Source organism: Astatotilapia calliptera, chromosome 6 (assembly GCF_964374335.1).
Source record: "Astatotilapia calliptera chromosome 6, fAstCal68.1, whole genome shotgun sequence".
NCBI classification, from domain to species: domain Eukaryota; kingdom Metazoa; phylum Chordata; class Actinopteri; order Cichliformes; family Cichlidae; genus Astatotilapia; species Astatotilapia calliptera.
Genome location: NC_137427.1, coordinates 27,054,467 through 27,072,040, shown reverse-complemented (window position 1 = coordinate 27,072,040; position 17,574 = coordinate 27,054,467). Strand labels below are relative to the sequence as shown.

Sequence of the window (17,574 nt, the reverse complement as noted above, 5' to 3'; positions counted from 1 at the left end):
TTCCTGCAGGAAAAAGTGCATATAATCCTTCATTTTTTGCAAGTATCCAGCTCATCCCTGGCGTTTACATCAAGATTAACCAGCACAATCAATTGCCTTCTCCTAAAAAAAATAAAATAAAAAAATAGAAAGATGGACATTTCCGAGCCAAAAATGTCCTCGGTGTGTCACCTGCAAAACTACCCTTTAAATGCGTTATCATTCTTAAAGACAAATGGCAGGTGTGACAGGATTCAATAAGAATACGATCTAAAAGCAATAAATGTTTGGGAACCCCGGATCCTGGGAGACCTCTGCTCTGCAGTAATGGCTGCAGTGTGGAGGCAGCTGGGGAACGAGGCCAGAGTCCAGCTGGTTGCTGTTCCTCTGCAGCAATGCTCCAAATTTTTACTTTCTGTTTGAATTCCTCAGTGTTTTCCCTTCAGCTAAGTAACGGCAGAGAACAGACATACTCATGCTCTATCGTTGCCTTTTTAAAAAACATTTTTTAGTAGAGGAAAAGACATTCACATGGAAGGAGTTCCTTATGTTTTGGTTATTCAGGTATTCGGTCTGGTATTCTGCTATATCTAAAATAATTTCAGCTCATGTGCTCTATACATCCATCACTGGTGGAAGAAGACAAATTCCTGCAAACAATATTTAGTTTCAAAGTCAAGCCTGTGTAAAAATAGCCAGCGGCCAGTTTTGGAAAGACTGCGCTGCCTCCTGAGAGTATACTACCTGGATAAACTATGGGAATATATCATTAAAATAACTCTTTGACAGTGAAGCCTGACGGCATACATTTTCTGATGTAACCTTTTGTCTTGTTTTAGTCGACCCGACATTTGTTACGGAAGTGCAGCTCGGGATGAGAACGCAGGGCTGAGTTTTCAAACAGAGCACAAAGGTCATATCTGGCTGTAATTATATTCATCAGATGCAGAAGGGAAAATGCAGTCTCGCTCCCTAAGAAAATATTTAGCATAAGATCAAGCCTGAATTTACCCTCATTTGCTAGCTACCTGTGGCAGTGCTTTTCACATCTTTCACATAATCAGAAAATTGGAAGCAAAGAGGGGGAAAAATGCAGTTTTTACTTGTTGATATATTCTAAAAGCATTTTATTTTCCATTAATCATGCTTTGCTCTTAAGATTGGGGAAATATGTGCAAAAAAAAAAGCATTTCTGTGTTAAAGATATAGACAACTGTTATCATTCATACAGTGCCAAGATGATTTCCACAGGAGAGTGTGTGGCTGCCAGTAGGGCTTGAGTAGGCTGTTATGTATTTACAGCTGGAAAGAACCATCTTTTCTAGGGATTGATTTGGTCTGGTCCCGGGCCCGTGTACCAGAGGTGGCAGAGTAAATACCTGAAGACTAATGTCTCTGTTCTGGTAATCAATACTCGCCTCATGACCACACTCCTGGCTACGCTCCCGTTAAAAACAAATTTGTTAATTCTGACAATTTAATTGCCACGACCATGCATGCCTTGTGTTGTATAAGCAGGTAGTTGAACCTCTCAGCGAGGGAAAAGGGGTCCTGGAAAGAGTGTAACCAGTTGGGATTTATGTACATTTCTGCTCCCTGCGTGATGAGTGATGAGGTTGAAGTGCCGTGGATTTTTTTCTTAATGTGGCACTCCCGCTCCACGCATAGCTTGTAATCACGGCATAATTTAAAAGCATTACAGTGATTAACAAGATGGTAAAAGCCGTGATGTTAAAGCTAAAGTTGTGTTATTTTAATTCCTTTTCTTTTCCTTTTTTTTTTTTTTTTTTAAATTCCCTTTTCTTTTTTTTCTTTTTCTTAAAGTTCTTAAAAAAAGAAAGTGTGTGTGTGTGTGGGCGGGGGGGGGGGGGGGGGGTGGAGAAGTTGTTTCATAAGTATTAGAACAGTTGTAGTTCATTTTAGTTAATTTCATATTGTTGTCACACACACACACACACACACACACACACACACGTCATATTCAAAAAAGAGAAAAAGTTACCTACTTTAAGAACAGGAAGGCTGGGAGGCTGGCACACAGCTTGTCACTTATGTCCACTTTTATGTATCTGGTGATAAGTGATGTAACTTTAGCCAAAATAGCTCCTAATGGACTCACACACACCCACAATATGCTGAGTTGTCATTATTTGTGTTGCATGTACTTCAGCGAATAGACTAAAGAGCTATTTATAAGCTGTTTGAGGTTTTCATGGCTTGATACTGTGCGCTAGTGCCGTCTTAATATGAGGGGGAGGATAATTGCTGAGCATGCAATGCATAGAAGTTCAAATACATTTCTGTTTTTAAGCTCCTCTGACAAGTCCCCTGTCCACTTGCTTGGTGCGAATACAATGGCATGTGGTACGTATTAGGGGAGCTGGTAGTAATTTCAGTGCTGCTAACTAAAGAATCCTCCAGGGAGGCTTAATTACAGGAAGGCCATTCTAAATATCAGTGAGCTGCATATTTTCCATGACAAGAGATTTTTTAGCCGCGCTCGTCTAGCGGTTTCAAAGTGTACGGCTACACGGCACGGCTGTGCATTTTTAGGAAGTGCAATTGATCTCCACCGCAATCCCAGGTGGTGATGACAAAAAATCCCCTGGATATGCGTTCAGCGACTCGCCGGACTGAACGTGGTTACTTGCAGCTGAGTGCTGGATTAGAACACAAAGTCGTGCACAGAAGCAGTGAAAGCACTCTCTGTATTGCCAGCTATGTTTACAAATGTAGAAGACTTGCCAGCCAGTCTTTGTGTTGTGAACTTGCGTCTGTGGATCTTTACCATGCACCGCTGGGGAAGTACGGGGCTCTGTAAATGTTTGCAGATTTGCAGATTTTTTTGTCTTTTTAAATAATGTATTTGGAATCTCAAGTTGTGTCGGCTAAAATCAAAACGGGAAGTGTGTGACCATCATTTTGTTTAAATGTGTCTGAAAAGCCTGAGTGTGAAGTTGTGTTTGTTATGCTTCATGGTAAATGGGGGAAAAATCCAGTTAGGGTTGTGTTTGCATTTGGGTTTTGTCTCGTGTTGTTCGTAGCTGTGACTGTCTGAAAATGCAGTGCACGTGAGCGCTGCACTGCATCGAGGTAAAGACTCAAATGCAAATAGTTGCATTAGGGTAAACACACCATATGCTCACTTCAGTGAAAAAAAGCAAAAAACATAACATCCAGATCATATTAAAAAACTTGCCTTATCTTACTAAAAGGCCTCAGATTGTTCTTCATTTTGTAAAACATAAATTATGTTCTGAAAATGAAATATAAGATTTTACTTGGAGTTGAATCTTGAAGAAGACTGACAATTGATTTTAATTGATTTTAACAAAGAAACAAACACTTTTATTTTCACTGTGTGATAATGGATGCAAATAACTAGTCCACTGTTATTTTTACTGTGTGTAAGGGGATTGCTTATAAGAGCTGTTTTTTCTTTTCTTTTCTTTTTTAAAAATGTGCATCAATTTCTTTTTTTTCTTTTTTTTTTTTTTTTAAATCGACTTGATGTGAAAGCTTTTGTGTCCTTAAACTCTCATAAAATAAAGTCGGATGCATTCGTGTCGTGTCAATCTACAGTATGAAATACAACCTTGACTTTTATGCTGTAATTACTTCAAATGCAAAATAAGATGGCTCTTTCCCCCTCCTGCTTCCCACTCTAGCATCCGAGGACGATATTCTCAAAGGCAAGCAGTCCATCAGGAGCCAGGCTCTGGGAAATCAAAACTCAGAGAGCGAGGCATCCCTCGACGGAGATGATGACACTCTGTCGTCACTAGAGGACAAGGACCTGGAGAACGTCACAGGTAAAGAAGCAGCTCGTGTTCGCCACCTCCCATACCTGCTCCTCGGTCATTCCCCCACCTCCCTGCTTGTGTTTGTGTCTGTGTTGTAATTTTCCCCCCTGCAGTTCAGACCAAATAAAGAAATGGCGGCACTGTAGTTTGAGTTTTTGCTACATGTGCAACTCTGATTTACTGCATTGAATACGAGGAATCTATACACGAAACAAATCCAAACAGTGTCTTCCTTATCTTCCAAAGCAGGCTGTGATTTTCCAATATGACCTTGGTGTTTTATTATATTGCTGTGCTTCTTTTTACATTCATACTTGAGTAATTTGTGTGTACAGCTCCTTTATAAACAAAGGAAAACCAGCTTTTTAATGAGCATACATCACTTTCTCATAGCACACTGGAGTGCTAGTGCCACCATGGCATCTTAACTTTCCTGCCTCTGCCAATGGAGGTCTGCTTTACAAACATACTGTACACACACAGGCACACACACCGGCCCAAGCAGCAACTCTAAACATTTTTTTATCTGGCAGTAGCAGCTTACCCCAGGATAGCTCTTTTCAAATGAGGTATTATCTGATTGAAGGAGGGTAGTTTTTCCTTTTGATAAAACTTCAAATTCCCTCCATGTGAGCCTGGTCAGCTATTGCAGCTGCAGAATGAGAATGAGATTCCAGTTCACGATGTTGCCCCACCTCCTTTTTTTTAAATGTCTGTTATTTAAATAATCTTCATTTAATAGGCCTATTGCCTGTAATCCGCATATTATGCGCAGCGACAGCGCTCAGCAGACTAAGCTGCAGTAATTGGGCTTAGAGTGCTATAAAAATAATGCATCTGGATGACAATGGGATTAAACACTGAATCCTGTCTAATCGTGTGATTTATCCCGCGAGAAGTGCGTAGAAGTTGTCGGGAGAGGTTTAGCTGTGCTCTTAAGCAGCTGTCTGCTCCAGGTGTAATTGAATGTCTTTGAGTGAACGGAACAAAAAATGTTATTTCAACCCACGGATAACATGTCAGTACTCACGGGGTTCACGACAGGCAAAGGGATGACTATATACATATCTGTTTATTCCATCCGTGTGCGAGAGCGCGAGGGTGCTCGGGGAAATCAAGCCCGCAGCTCCGCGGCGCACATCTGCAAATACAATGGCTCATATGCGCAGAGCCGGGCAGAGCTTCCACCCACAGCTCCCCTGAGCCAGGCTCTCATTGTCATACTGGCATAAATTAAGATTGATGAGAGATGAAATACAGCTTCTCCCAGAAGCCACCGATCAATGGATCCTGATGAACAGTCAGTTTTGACAGTTGTGACGCAAAGTAGTATTTTAATCAGTCATTTTTTTTGAGTGTTTTCGGCTTTTTTTTTTGCCCCACACCGTTTTATTACATAAAGTAAAAACACGTGTTGGTGAACTTCTATTGTTTCGTGTGTGTTGGTTTTGTCTTAAATTTGCCAATAAAACGCTGATTATTTTAAACAACCGAAGCATTTTGTTTTTTAAAAACATGGCAGCTTTATTGTAAAGGTAATACCGTGGAAGTTGGTTACTGCGCGATTGTGCGTCAGCTTTAAAAGTGGTCAGACGTTAAGGTTATCTTTACCGTTTACCATGATTAACTTTCACGAATTAACCAGATCCCTGGTTTGTTTTTAACTTTTCCATCAGGTTGGATTCTTTTGATTTTCCTTTTTACAGCTTCGCATTAGCGCTCAGTGGTCCCCCAGTTTGACGTTCTCGTTTTGTGACCGGCCTGTGTCTCTGTCCGTCCTCCAGGCCCAGTAAACATGAGCACCAGCGCTCAACTCGTGGCTCCGGCTGTGGTGGTAAAAGGCACCCTGTCCATCACCGCCTCCGAGCTCTACTTCGAGGTGGATGAAGAGGAGCCCAGCTTCAAGAGCATCGATCCAAAGGTAAGGGACTCAAGCTCCATTGACCATGTTTCTCACGGTCACTTACAGAAGATATGCTTGGATTTCCGATAGGCCCTGCTGGCATCTAAATGTCACACAGAAGCTTGTGTGTTTTTATGTCCGCTTTGTTTTAAAATTAATAAAATATTTTTTTTAGTTCATTTGTAAGCTTTTCTAAACATTTGCTAAAGAGGAGACGCGGTTGAAGTTACCATAAGGTTGGATTCCAACTGCGTCTGTGTTTTATTTTCTCTTTACAGTGGTTTCTGGATTCTATGAAACTAATTTTATTTTCCCATGAAAGTTTTTTAAGTTTAATTTAAAAAATAATCTTTATTGGTAGAACATTGTTATAACAGCTAATTTAGCAATTGTATCATGTAAGTGTGCAGCATTTGTTTCATCACTATAAGAAAAACACAAGTTGAAATTGCATTAAATTATGCTCTGAGTTGAAAATAAAAATGATTTAAATTTGTTTTAGTAATATTGGTCAGTAAGAGGAGTGCTGACCTACAGGTGGCTGTTTGTTGTCAGTGTATGGTGGGTGTTGGCTAAGACTCTGTAAAATTATCATATTTATTTAAGTGTTATTTTAATAAAATCCACATTTAGTTGGGTGTTGTTTTATATCAGAAATATGTGGATGAAAACATGGAGAATGCCATAAATATGGCAATAAAGGTTTCAAATAGTAAAATCAGTTCATTACTAGATTTTTTTTTTCTCACTCTGCTGTAGGCCCTGTGCTTGTACCACTGTCCAAACAGAGCACAGATGCTCCCAGACCTACACATTAACACCAGAGCCTGGATTTACATTCATTTAAAAAACAACAATCCAAAAAAATCCAATCCCGTTGAGCTTGGCACTCTTACAATAACTTATGGCCTAAAATGGGCCTTTTAAAAATAAAAACGTAAAAAAAATAAATAAATTGCTAAATCATATTAATCTTTTTTCTGCCTGTGTTTCATCAACTTAAATTTTGTCCTGTGATTTTTATTTTTTTTTTTAAGCTAAAGTGAAACAGATTTGCAAAGTTGCCATCTCAGCTGTCCAAAGACGTCCAAACATGAGGCCAAGTTGTAATTTAATTTGCAACATTTTATTAACATTTCTTCTTTAAGTCACATAATGGAAAAAAAATGAACTTGGCACGCTACATTTTCTTCTTTCACTTAACGAGTTTTGTGCATATATTTAAATAAAAGTTTCTTCACTTTGTGAAAACATTTAAAGAAGACAACTAAAATTTATTACATTTATTTGAAACTGTACCTTCACTTTCTCTCGGCAGGGGCCCAATTGCTCCATTTATTATTAAACAAAAGTGGGGGTTTTGTTTGTTCGCTTCATTATTTTCTTGCTGATTTTCTTTTCACATTTCTTGGAGACTCTGTTGAAGAATAGTCTTTGAATTTTATCCCAAAAATGTCCTTCGCTGCAGTCTTGACAACCAGTTTATAATTTGTCCAAACTTTTAGCGTTGGTGAGGATTTCCCTCGCTAGTCTCCATGTCTGCTTAGCAGCAACCTCCAGGGCTGAGTGAGGCTTTCCCTGAAACAAGTCCAAGTTTGGCAAGAAGTAGTGGGGACATCTGCGGCATTGCAGACAGGATATGAGTTGCAGCAGGATACCATTGAGTCGGTCTCCGAGGCAAGACTCGTCCCAGTCGGTCTCTCTCGGGTGTTTCTCGCACTCGTACAGCAGCAGGGTCTTCATGTGGTAGTTGTTGAGGGGCTGTCCCGGCAGCTCCAGGTGACGGTCCCTCAGAGTCTTGAGGATGGACAGACACTTCTTCCTGCAGCCTCCCATTAGCAGCCTGTTCTCGGCCTCGCTGAACTGGAGGACCCAGGCGTCGCTCTCTGCGGAGCTCTGCTTCCCCGTTAACGAGTAGCACTCTTTGGAGAGCAGGTTAAAGCCCTCGGCTTTCACTTCTGCTACCCTGTTAGGGCCGGGCCAGGGGATGTGGGGCATGGGCCACTGAGCTGCACTTCTAGGCCAAATCCCAGTGCACTTGAATGCGGGGGTGATTTGCACCACGTACCTCTCCCTGATCCGTAGTTTGACCTCGCTGGTGTCGGCGACCATCTTTACCACGTCACGGTAGCTGCATTTATCCACGGCCTGTGCCACCAGAGTCTGAAATCTTGAGCGGATCTTTCTGGCTGATAGGTAGCCCGAGGCTGTGATGAACTCGACCCACAGCGACATGCTCCTTTTGCGGCCATCGCTCAGCTTCAGCACCGCGCAGCCGGGCAAGGAGCCGTCATCCACAAAGTTGAACACCCCCATCTGGTTAAGGTAAAGCACCACCTCAAACTCATTGGGGGAGATGACCTCCATCCCCTCGTAGCGCGCATCTATTTCACTGAGGGAGCTGATGAAGCGGGGTTCCTGCACTTCCACCTCTTTCAGGACATCGGACACCACTTTACAAACCTCCCTTATAGTCTTCGCAATGGCCGCTTTGCGAGCTTGGCATCTGTCGTTGTAATATTTGTTAAGCTGGTAAACCAGCTTTGCCTGCGTCGCAATCATGTTCGGGCAGAGGTCCGGGCTGTACACCGGAGAGTCGCAGTAATTTGACGGATCCAATGCTTACCGGTAAAGCCAGAGGCAAACGCTCACCGTGCAGGAAAAATGTGTAATCAAAGTTTTTTTTTTTCTCCTTGCTTTTGCAGCGGATGGACGTCAGTGTGAGGAGGAGGAAACGGATAGGGATGCAACGTAATAGCTTACTAAATATCAGTCCAAGACATGAGCACTTCCAGCACAGCTAAGACGATTCATATTCAGGTTGTAGGTCACCATCCGTTTCCCGGACTGTAGACGCTAAAGGCTAAAACGCCGCGTATGACCACTCATCTCTTCTTGCTCTTATTCTCTCCTCTGTGCCCCCGCTCACTTTTCGTCCACACTCAGCTTTGAGCTGGATTTGTGTACTTTATGAATGGTTCCTTTAGAAGAGTGAAGGGGGTCGGGCTTCTCCTCCTGCAATCATGTGCAGAGCTGTCAGTGCAGGCAGCCAATCAGAGCTGCCAGAGGCAGACGGTCCTGCAGGAGAGCTCCAGTTCGCTTCGACAGCATCTGGGCACACGGTGCATGCAGTCCAGCGCTCCCCAAGTCGACACAGGAAAACACAAACCTTTAGGTTTATACTTCATATGCCGGTGTAAACTCTCCGCGCCGACAGTAAAACATTTTTTTTCCACGACAAGTGCTGCTCCTTTACGCGCAGCTTCTCCTGCATTTTGAGGATTGAGATTTTGAATCTTTAACTTAACAGCTGCTTGCATTCTGCAGATAAGTGCCTCGCTATTTCTCCTAGTTTTTAATTTAACAAGTTTCTTTCTCTATCTTAAAAAAATAAAAATGCCACTCCGACTTCCAAGGCTCAGTAATCGCAACGTCTATAGGCTTTTGCGCCACTTTCTTCATAAAAAACTCTTGATCATCGCTGACTTAATTTTTTTTTTATACTCGGGGTTTTGCGGATTTTGGGCGTATTCTCCATGTTTTGAATTAGACACCTAACACCAGGTATGATCTGCTGGTATTATTTTGTGAAATAAAAGTGAAAATTCTTTTATTCCCTCTTCATCTGAAATCAATCCCAATTCTCCTTACTTTGTGAAAATCGATTTTTTTAATATCACATCCATGGGTCATTTTCTTTTAATTAATTATTATGTGTGTTTTTCTTCTTGCTGATTAATCTCCGATCGACACAGTTTTGTCGGTGTATTGTTTGCTGGGATAAATGTGTCCAATGCACCTGCAGCTTTCCCTCTGAAGCTCTTTAGTGACGCGAACGAAACCAAAACGGCCCCAACGACTTTTCCTAAACCTGATGAGCTGTTTAACTAATCAAGTGATGTATTTTTGGGATTGGTTTAGCATCTTTTACACAGCCAGTACACAACATTGTGTCTAGTTAAATAACTTATTCAGCGTGTGTGTGTGTGTGCGCGCGCGCGTCTTCCCTAACACACTTCCCTCACACACCGCCCGTGGCTTGATCGCCGTGAACCCTGACCATATACTGAATAATTTAACTAGAGGTCTTTGCGTAGACATCCCTTTGTCACCGCGTGTTGGAGAACTAAAGAAGCCATTACATCCTCTCACAGACGAGAGGCTGGGGTGTGAGGGCATGTTTAAGCAACATGTAATATTTAGTCCTTTTCTATCCCGTCACGCGTCCAGAGAACGACATTGCGATAATAGTGCGTCTTAAATTAGATTTTAATGAAACATTTGATGAGACTTTCAGGTCTTTTAAAAAATGAGTTTAAATATTTGGATTAATTTTATGCAAACATATATTTTGATCAAAGCATCTCAGATTAGGCCTAGAATTTTGAAAGACTGCTGTCGATTATTGTAACCTCATTTTCTTGAAATAAAATCAATAATAAGCGGCGATCAGGCATCGTTTTTGAAGCTTCGTGTGGAAGGTGTTTCTCAGAGTGAATGTTGGTAGGAGGCAAATAGGCCTTCTGCTGTGGCTGCCACCGATTAATAGAGAATCTGTCGTGCGTTTCATCTGCAACCTGAAGGCTGCAGAGAAAACAAGGTTGCTGTATTTTTGTTCAAAGAGTCAAATATGGAGTTTGCTCCAAGCTTCCTGCAAATGAAATGTAAAAAACAAAAATAAGAAAAATAAAGGAAACTTTTGACACTTGTTACTAAATTATAGATAAGGCAGAATATTGCTTCATTAATGATTCCCAGGAGCCATCCGCTGATATGAAGTGGCCAAACTATGCAAATGATACTGAAATAAGACATAAACATTTCAGAAAAGCCTCAGATTAATGAGCCAACCTTCACAGTTGCCACATTTTCTGGACTTTATCATGTTGTGTTTTCCACAAGTGGTGATAATTTTGAGAAGTGTGAAGTTAGTCATGATGTGTAATTTATTTTTTAGCTATATTGTAAAAGACGTTTGAGACCTTTTTTAGTATTTGAGCTCAAACTAGATGTGTTTAAAACACACACACACACACACACACACACACACACACACACACACACACACACACACACACACACACACGATATACTGCTTTTGCCTCCTGTGTAAACAGCACATTTTGCTTCATGTAGGTGTAGCAATAAGTGCTAAAACCCCCCTACATTTATTTTCATTAAATTCTATGAGTGAGTTTTTATCTTTATTAATAATAACCTAGCAGGACCCACCCCCCCACCCCGACCCCCATAGATAATAGCACAGAGTTTTAGTGTCGGATTAACTTTCCTCACCAAGAAAACATTCAAGGGGAAGTGTTGCTGGTGCGTCGTGACATTTTATTTTGGCTTCCAAACATAGATTTATTGTGAAATACTGCTGATAAAAATACTAAACTGATATTCGCCAGGTCTTCCCTCAAGCAGCCGTTATCCTAATGTGGCTTTGGAATTTAGTAAAAGATGAAATAAGTGAGAAAAAATGTCTGGCTGTGTGATTTCAGGATGACTGTTTATTATCAAGCTTGCAGCTCCGGAGAGATTAATCGGCTCTACTTGGAGAGCAAGTGTCCAAATATTATGAAGGAGATGCTAAGCCTAGTTTAATGAAATATACGGTGACACAAACGTACAGTTTTATATAGACGCTAGGGATCTTTTCGGGCCCACTTATCACACCACGCGTTCCTGAGCCACTGTGTTCATTTTTATTATAGAATGGATACCTCGTCTCGGATTAATAAAATCGTTTTTTCAGCCAAAGTGCAAAGGTCAGCCATATGTCAGAATAGGGGCGTCATTATATTTCAGCTTACTACATGTCCATCGAAGTTTGGAAAACAGAAACGCAGTCAGCACACGTTGGAGCAGAGATTTTAGAATTTTCTTTGCTTTTTTAACACTCCTCATAGTTTCTTTCATATATACTGTTATATATATGAACGGCAAATGCCGACTGTTTGTACCTCATTTACCCCACTCAGTCACTCATACGTTTTTCTGTACATCTCTGGAAAACATTCAGTGTTCCTTGAAGGTTTTCTCATTTCTGAGTGTAGAGAAGATCCTGTCAAAGAGCTCTTTGATCCAAGCCTGCGCGACTCCACAGCCATCCCCTCGTAAGCGCAAAACTGACTGCACAAATATCTGCCAGCTGATGAGTAACTAGACAAAAACACGCATCCCCCCCCTCTCTGTTCTTGCTTTGAGTTTGCCATTTTCACACAATTATCGGCTCTTTCCAGATAGCATAAACTACAATATTTGTATACCTTAGTTTAAAATTGGTATCAAAGCCTCAAAGATACATTTGGTTCCTTATCAGGTGAGAGTTGGGTTATTTGGTTCATCTACTTGTTTAATAGTTAGTCTCAAAAATCAGTACTAAAGTAAACTGAGAGTCGAGTTGCACTCATTAACACTGATCTCCTTTCTTGCTTTGTACTTTGAAGTGAGGGGTGTAGTAGCACTGCTGCCAGTTTTAGGTAATTCCTTTTTTTCTGCTCTCTTTATTTCTCTGGAAACATGATAGGTCCAGGGAAAGTGACTCATTGCCTCCCAACACACACACACACACACACACACACACACACACACACACACACACTGCACATGAGTAACATCCGCACACGTGTGAACCGAGAGAGTAAATTTTGATGTTCTTGTTCACACGTTTTGTTGCCGTCTCCCGTACCCGTATGGAGCCAGCTGCTAGCTCCATAGAGAGCTCAAAGAAAATCATCGCAGGCATCTAATTGCCTGGCAGGCCTCTGCATCTGCTCGGCAGATAGCAGAACTGATGAAGTCACGGAGCAGAGCAGATGTGCGTTTGCCTGTGTATGTGTGTGTTTAACAGCACCCTCTCTGCGTTTAGACACCAGCCATCAATATTGCATGCAGAGTTATTGTTGCAGAGCCTCTCCTGGAGACTGCTAATATCGCATGTATGAGGAAGTGAAATCCGCTCTGCCCCCCAGCTGATTGGTTAAAGGGAATATCTGCAAAAGCTTGATTGGATGGCGTTTGTAACCCTTCCTAGTGCAGTTTGAGCGTGCTCCATGCTATCGTACTGTGTTTGGAGTTTGCAGTGTTAACAGCTGAATAAAGTAAAGGGTGAAAATACTGAAGGGGGCGTTGCAGGAGCTGCAAACATTGAAATATGTTTATGCTTTCCATTGATCATTAAAGTGCTTGAAGATGAGATTTTGTTTTTATTTTAATTTAAATTTTTTCCAGATTGAGGATTGTTATCAACTTGTGTACTGTGACTTGGTATATTTACGAAATCAGAACTGTGACACAGCATTTGTAAAGAAATTGATGGCAGAGATGTAAACGATTAATCCCTCGCTGGACCAGACAGATTTACAAAGTATTGCACATTATTAAACGTCAAAATACCTTCACTCGAATTCATTTGGTTTATATGCCTCATATGAAGTCATCAGTTTATCTGTACGCAAACTGCTACAAAAATACCCCTAAAATTTTCACACAAAGTCTCCAAAATATTTCTTCCAAAAGAAAAACAAAAACAGAGATGGGAAAACATTTGAAAGATTGTCAATAGTTTTGTCAGTGTCCAGCCTTGCGCTACGCAATAATAAAATCCCCACTGAGAAGACATTGGTAACTCTAATTAGTGGGGTGGTGACGGCTACCCAGGGTTGGTTCAAGCAGTTGAATGAAGGACCATTCAGTCAAGGAAAACCACCCTGGTGTGTTATGTAGCAACCAGTCCCATATCGTTAAGCTCTCCCAAAGTGTCAGACTGCAGGGATCACCCCCCCTCCACCCCCTCGGCTGCTTGCTCCACCAAACCCTCGTGGTCGCCAGGGACGACCTTTGGCTGGAGCTGCCAATCACAAAGAGCCATGGCAGCCAGAGGTCTCTGAGAGAGGAGCCTATTGATTTTCCAGTTAGAGCCTAAGTAGTGTGTGCTATAGGACTAACGGACAGCCCAAGCAGGTATGTCATTATCAATGAGTCCAAGGAAAGAGATCCTTTCACTCATTCATATTGGCCTCTCACTGTCTCTCCTTCATACTGTTCCACTCTATTGGTTGGAGCACATCCTGAGATTGTCAATAAATCGCTCAGCCACACTATGGCAACGACTAGTAGAGCGAAGGGTTAGGCTGACCTTTCTCTTTCTAGTCCTTCACTTTCCTTCACTCTTTTGCATTCTGCCCGGTTCTCAGGTGCAGTAATTACAGTAGGTGGAAGGCATGAAGTGTTTCCTTAACAAAGACAGATTTCACAAGCGTGAAATGATTTTCTCTGTCTTTAAATTCCCAACATCCACGGCCAGTTTACTGTCAAGAATCAGGCTCCTTCTTCCCAGCCCACTTTGGATCATCCAATCATTGGGGAATCCAATAATCTAAATGCTCAATTTAAGTCAAGTTACCGCACAGATTTGGGAACTTGTCAACAAAAATACATATGTGGGAAATCTGGAATTATTTAAGCCAACTATAGGAGATAACACCAAATTAAGGTTTCTGAACTGTATTTCTGTTTGCCCAGTAGGAGGTGAAGCACCCTTGCATGCTGATACTGGGTCTCCAACCACATGGACTGTTGTGTACAGTCCCTCACATCCAGCTGAATAAGGCTATGTCACTGATGATTAATGAACTTGAAGTCTTCAGTAGACATATCGAGACATCGACCCTTCATTCAGAATCTGACCCTTTGCATATATTAAACCTGCAATTATTATTAGACATCTTTGAGATTTTGGCCATTATCTGATTATTGTTTCTTTTGTTAGATGTATTGATTTTACTGTTGGCCCAACACTGGTCCAGACTGAAATATCTCATCAGGTTTTTGTGTTGTTTATTTTACAAACATTCATATCAGGTTTAAACCTCATGACTCTGGTGATGCTTCGACTTTCCTTTAGTGTCACCAACCTGTTCCTTTGATTTATTTTTCATGTTATAAAGCGCTTTGGGGTTCTTAGGGACTAGTAAAGCGCTATATAAATACAGGCCATTTACCATTTATATTTATAACTTAAAGTTTTAAGTTTTAACCTCCTAACACCCGAACTCTTCCACGACATGCATTTTTAAGAAAAATAAGAGCCACATATGAGGATATTTGTTTAAAATTTTGATAGAACAGTAGCAGTATAATGTCCTCGTAAGTGGATATCAGGCCCAGGTAGAGCAAAATTGAGTATTTTAGTCTACATAACCCAAAATGTGATGTCCACATATGTGGACGCCAGGTCCTAGGAGGTTAAACTATTTTTCTTTCATTGTTTTATTCAGCTTCTGCTGTGTTTTCTGTGCTCTTGCAGTGTTTTTCTATTTGCTGGTGGTTTCTGAGGTTGACAGGTAAAATGCACTTGAAACTGCACTTGAAATCTCAGAGCCACAATCAGAATGTGTGCTTCCCTTTCTCTCCAAAATCTGTCCAAAACGTCGGTTTGAGAGTAGTGAGAGTAGCATTCATTGCTAAATTACGCTCATTATATGCTCATCATACTAAAATGATAGTTTTTAGCATGTTTACATTAGAATTAAACACTGCTTTGCTAAAAAACCTTTTCAGAGCAGCTTGTGTGGCTCCTAGATTTGTAGTCTTGTTTTCAGCGTTTTTCTACCAGTGTTATAATCCAATTAAAACATCCAGGTATATTGCACATAATAATTATTTATCATTCAGCTTGCTTTTTGAATTTTTTTAGTACAGTCAAAGCATTTTTGTGTTGTTTTTGTTGTAACCCTTGCAATGCGATGTAAAGCGTGACTCCTGTGAAAAACAGGCCGACGATGCATCTGTGCTGCAAATGGTAACCAGGTAGGACAGGTCAGGGAAAGACAATTGCCACATAGGTAATCACGTAAAGAACCATTAGACAGTCTCATCTCACCACATAATGATGACTAATGCCTCCTTGCGCTTACACGCACACACGTGTACACACACACACACACAGGCAGGCGCTCTAAACAACCTCCTTCACAAACACGCTCAGCCTCTCTCTGTTTGTGACCTGACTTTGGACCTTAACACATCCACAGACCACTGTGGCCATTTTGACCTGGCTCACACTTAACCAAGCATCTCCAGACAAAGAGCTACCCCCTCCTTTTTTTTGCACCTGAGCCTAGCCCCTCCATCATGCTCCATCTCTGGGCTTGACTGGACCAGTCAGGGGGCAGGTGCCTCCCCCTCCCCTCCTTTGATTGATCCCCTCTCTCCATCATTTATTCCCTTCGTCTGCCTCTGACACACACGTCAAAGGCAACGCACCAGCCTGATGGATAGGCCTGTTTATGGATGCCAGTCTGCCTGGTAGGCTACTGATATTACAATCAGCACCTGTGTACCTGCTGTTCTCACGAGCCTCTGCTATTCAGTTGAGGTCAGAGAGGCACGCGGCTTTGATTGAAAGATCGATGTCCAGCCATGCTGATTGGAAATTGGCATTGTAAATGTGCTCTCGGTTTGTCAGAAAGCTCTCTGCTGCATATCAAAAGTTAAAACGAGATCCATGGATCATAGAAGCAAGTAGCTATTTATGTTAAGTCTCCATTTTTTTTGGTTACCTTACAAATGCAAAGGTAAAATTGCTTGACATCAACATAACGCATGTTTTTAATTTTCGAAAAAGTCAAGAACAGGTTGCTTTATATGTGCGACCTCATAACACTGATGCACAATCTGTGTAAAGACATCTTGCGTGCCAGAGAGCAGAATGTTAAATTCTTGTACTTCTATTCTCATCATGGTTAATGACCTATTCAGTGTGGTTTAAACGGCACAACCAGAGGGATGCTCTGGAGATTACTCACTCATCCAAGACTCCATTTCTAGTGGAAGAGTAAAGTGGATTTGTGGAATATAATATAGCAATAATACAAAACAATTCAAACACAGTGTTGAATAAAATCAAACCCTAATCGTGAATCAGATTTGGTTTTAACTTGACATCTTCATCAATAAACATGTTTGTTTTACACCACAGATCTTTGATTTTTTTCAGTGGTTCATGTTAGATCAGCAATCCCCGTCGTTTTTCAGCCTCCATGGTAGAATAAAAAGCTGAAGCTCACTTAAAATTGAACTTGTACGTATGAAACTTCAAGGACCATGACTTAATATTTGTAGATTAAGTGGGTCAGTTTGTTTGTGCAACGCTTATACTTTTTTTTGGGGGGGGGGGGGTTCTCCTCTTTGTTGCTATTTTGCTGGTCACCCCTTTGTTTGATGCTACTGCTCATATGTGCATTATTTGCAGATGAAGCTAACATGCGTTTTCAGCAGTTCTCTTGCAGACCTAGCTCTACTCTACCTGCCCATTAACACGCTGCATGCAGATCAGATCAGAAACTGCTTTTTATGCTTATCAGGTGCTTGGAGTATTATTCGTAATTGAAGCTTATGATACCCTGTGAGCTCGTTATGCAAAGAAGAAACCTTAGCTTAAGCGTTGGCTTAGAACAGTCAAGTTTCAGTATTTAAACTAGCGTCTAATGCCCTGTGTTCTGAGTCAGCAATGGGATAACACCCCGTGTGCACACGTAATTGAAGACGGTTGTTGATTCAGTTTCTGTCATTCCAAGTGTAGCTGAAAGTGCTTGTCACTGATAAATTTGGAGCACCAATTGAGTCACGTACAAATATTTTAACTCTCCACAACATTTTTCTTTCTCCACTAAAAAGGCCTTTTCTCTTCTTCATCTATCCTTTCGGACAACCCACCCAAAATTCCCCAAGAGGGGTGTACTTTTCACCCTACACCCACTTAAGCTGCTGACAATAGCTGGATTAGAGAAGAATTTATTCAGCAAAGCCTCACACATACCCCCAAAAAAGCCTATCCTTCATTAAATGGCAAAATGGGAGACTGAAGGAAAGCGGGGAGAA

General features: G+C 41.3%; 2 protein-coding genes across 8 annotated transcripts in view; one reads left to right on the top strand and one right to left on the bottom strand.

The window, feature by feature from the left end:
* lrba (LPS-responsive vesicle trafficking, beach and anchor containing) overlaps nt 1-17,574 on the top strand; it is a 176,532-nt gene that overhangs the window by 102,990 nt on the left and 55,968 nt on the right. For all 7 annotated transcript variants that reach the window (XM_026171363.2, XM_026171361.2, XM_026171365.2 and 4 more), the window contains 2 exons: nt 3,648-3,791; nt 5,567-5,703. In XM_026171363.2, coding sequence (XP_026027148.2) covers nt 3,648-3,791; nt 5,567-5,703 — 281 coding nt within the window. The remainder of the gene's footprint in view (nt 1-3,647; nt 3,792-5,566; nt 5,704-17,574) is intronic.
* Nucleotides 6,790-8,673, bottom strand: mab21l2 (mab-21-like 2). The gene has a single exon (XM_026171379.2). The coding sequence runs from the start codon at nt 8,245-8,247 to the stop codon at nt 7,168-7,170; it is 1,080 nt and encodes a 359-aa protein (XP_026027164.1). The 5' UTR covers nt 8,248-8,673; the 3' UTR covers nt 6,790-7,167.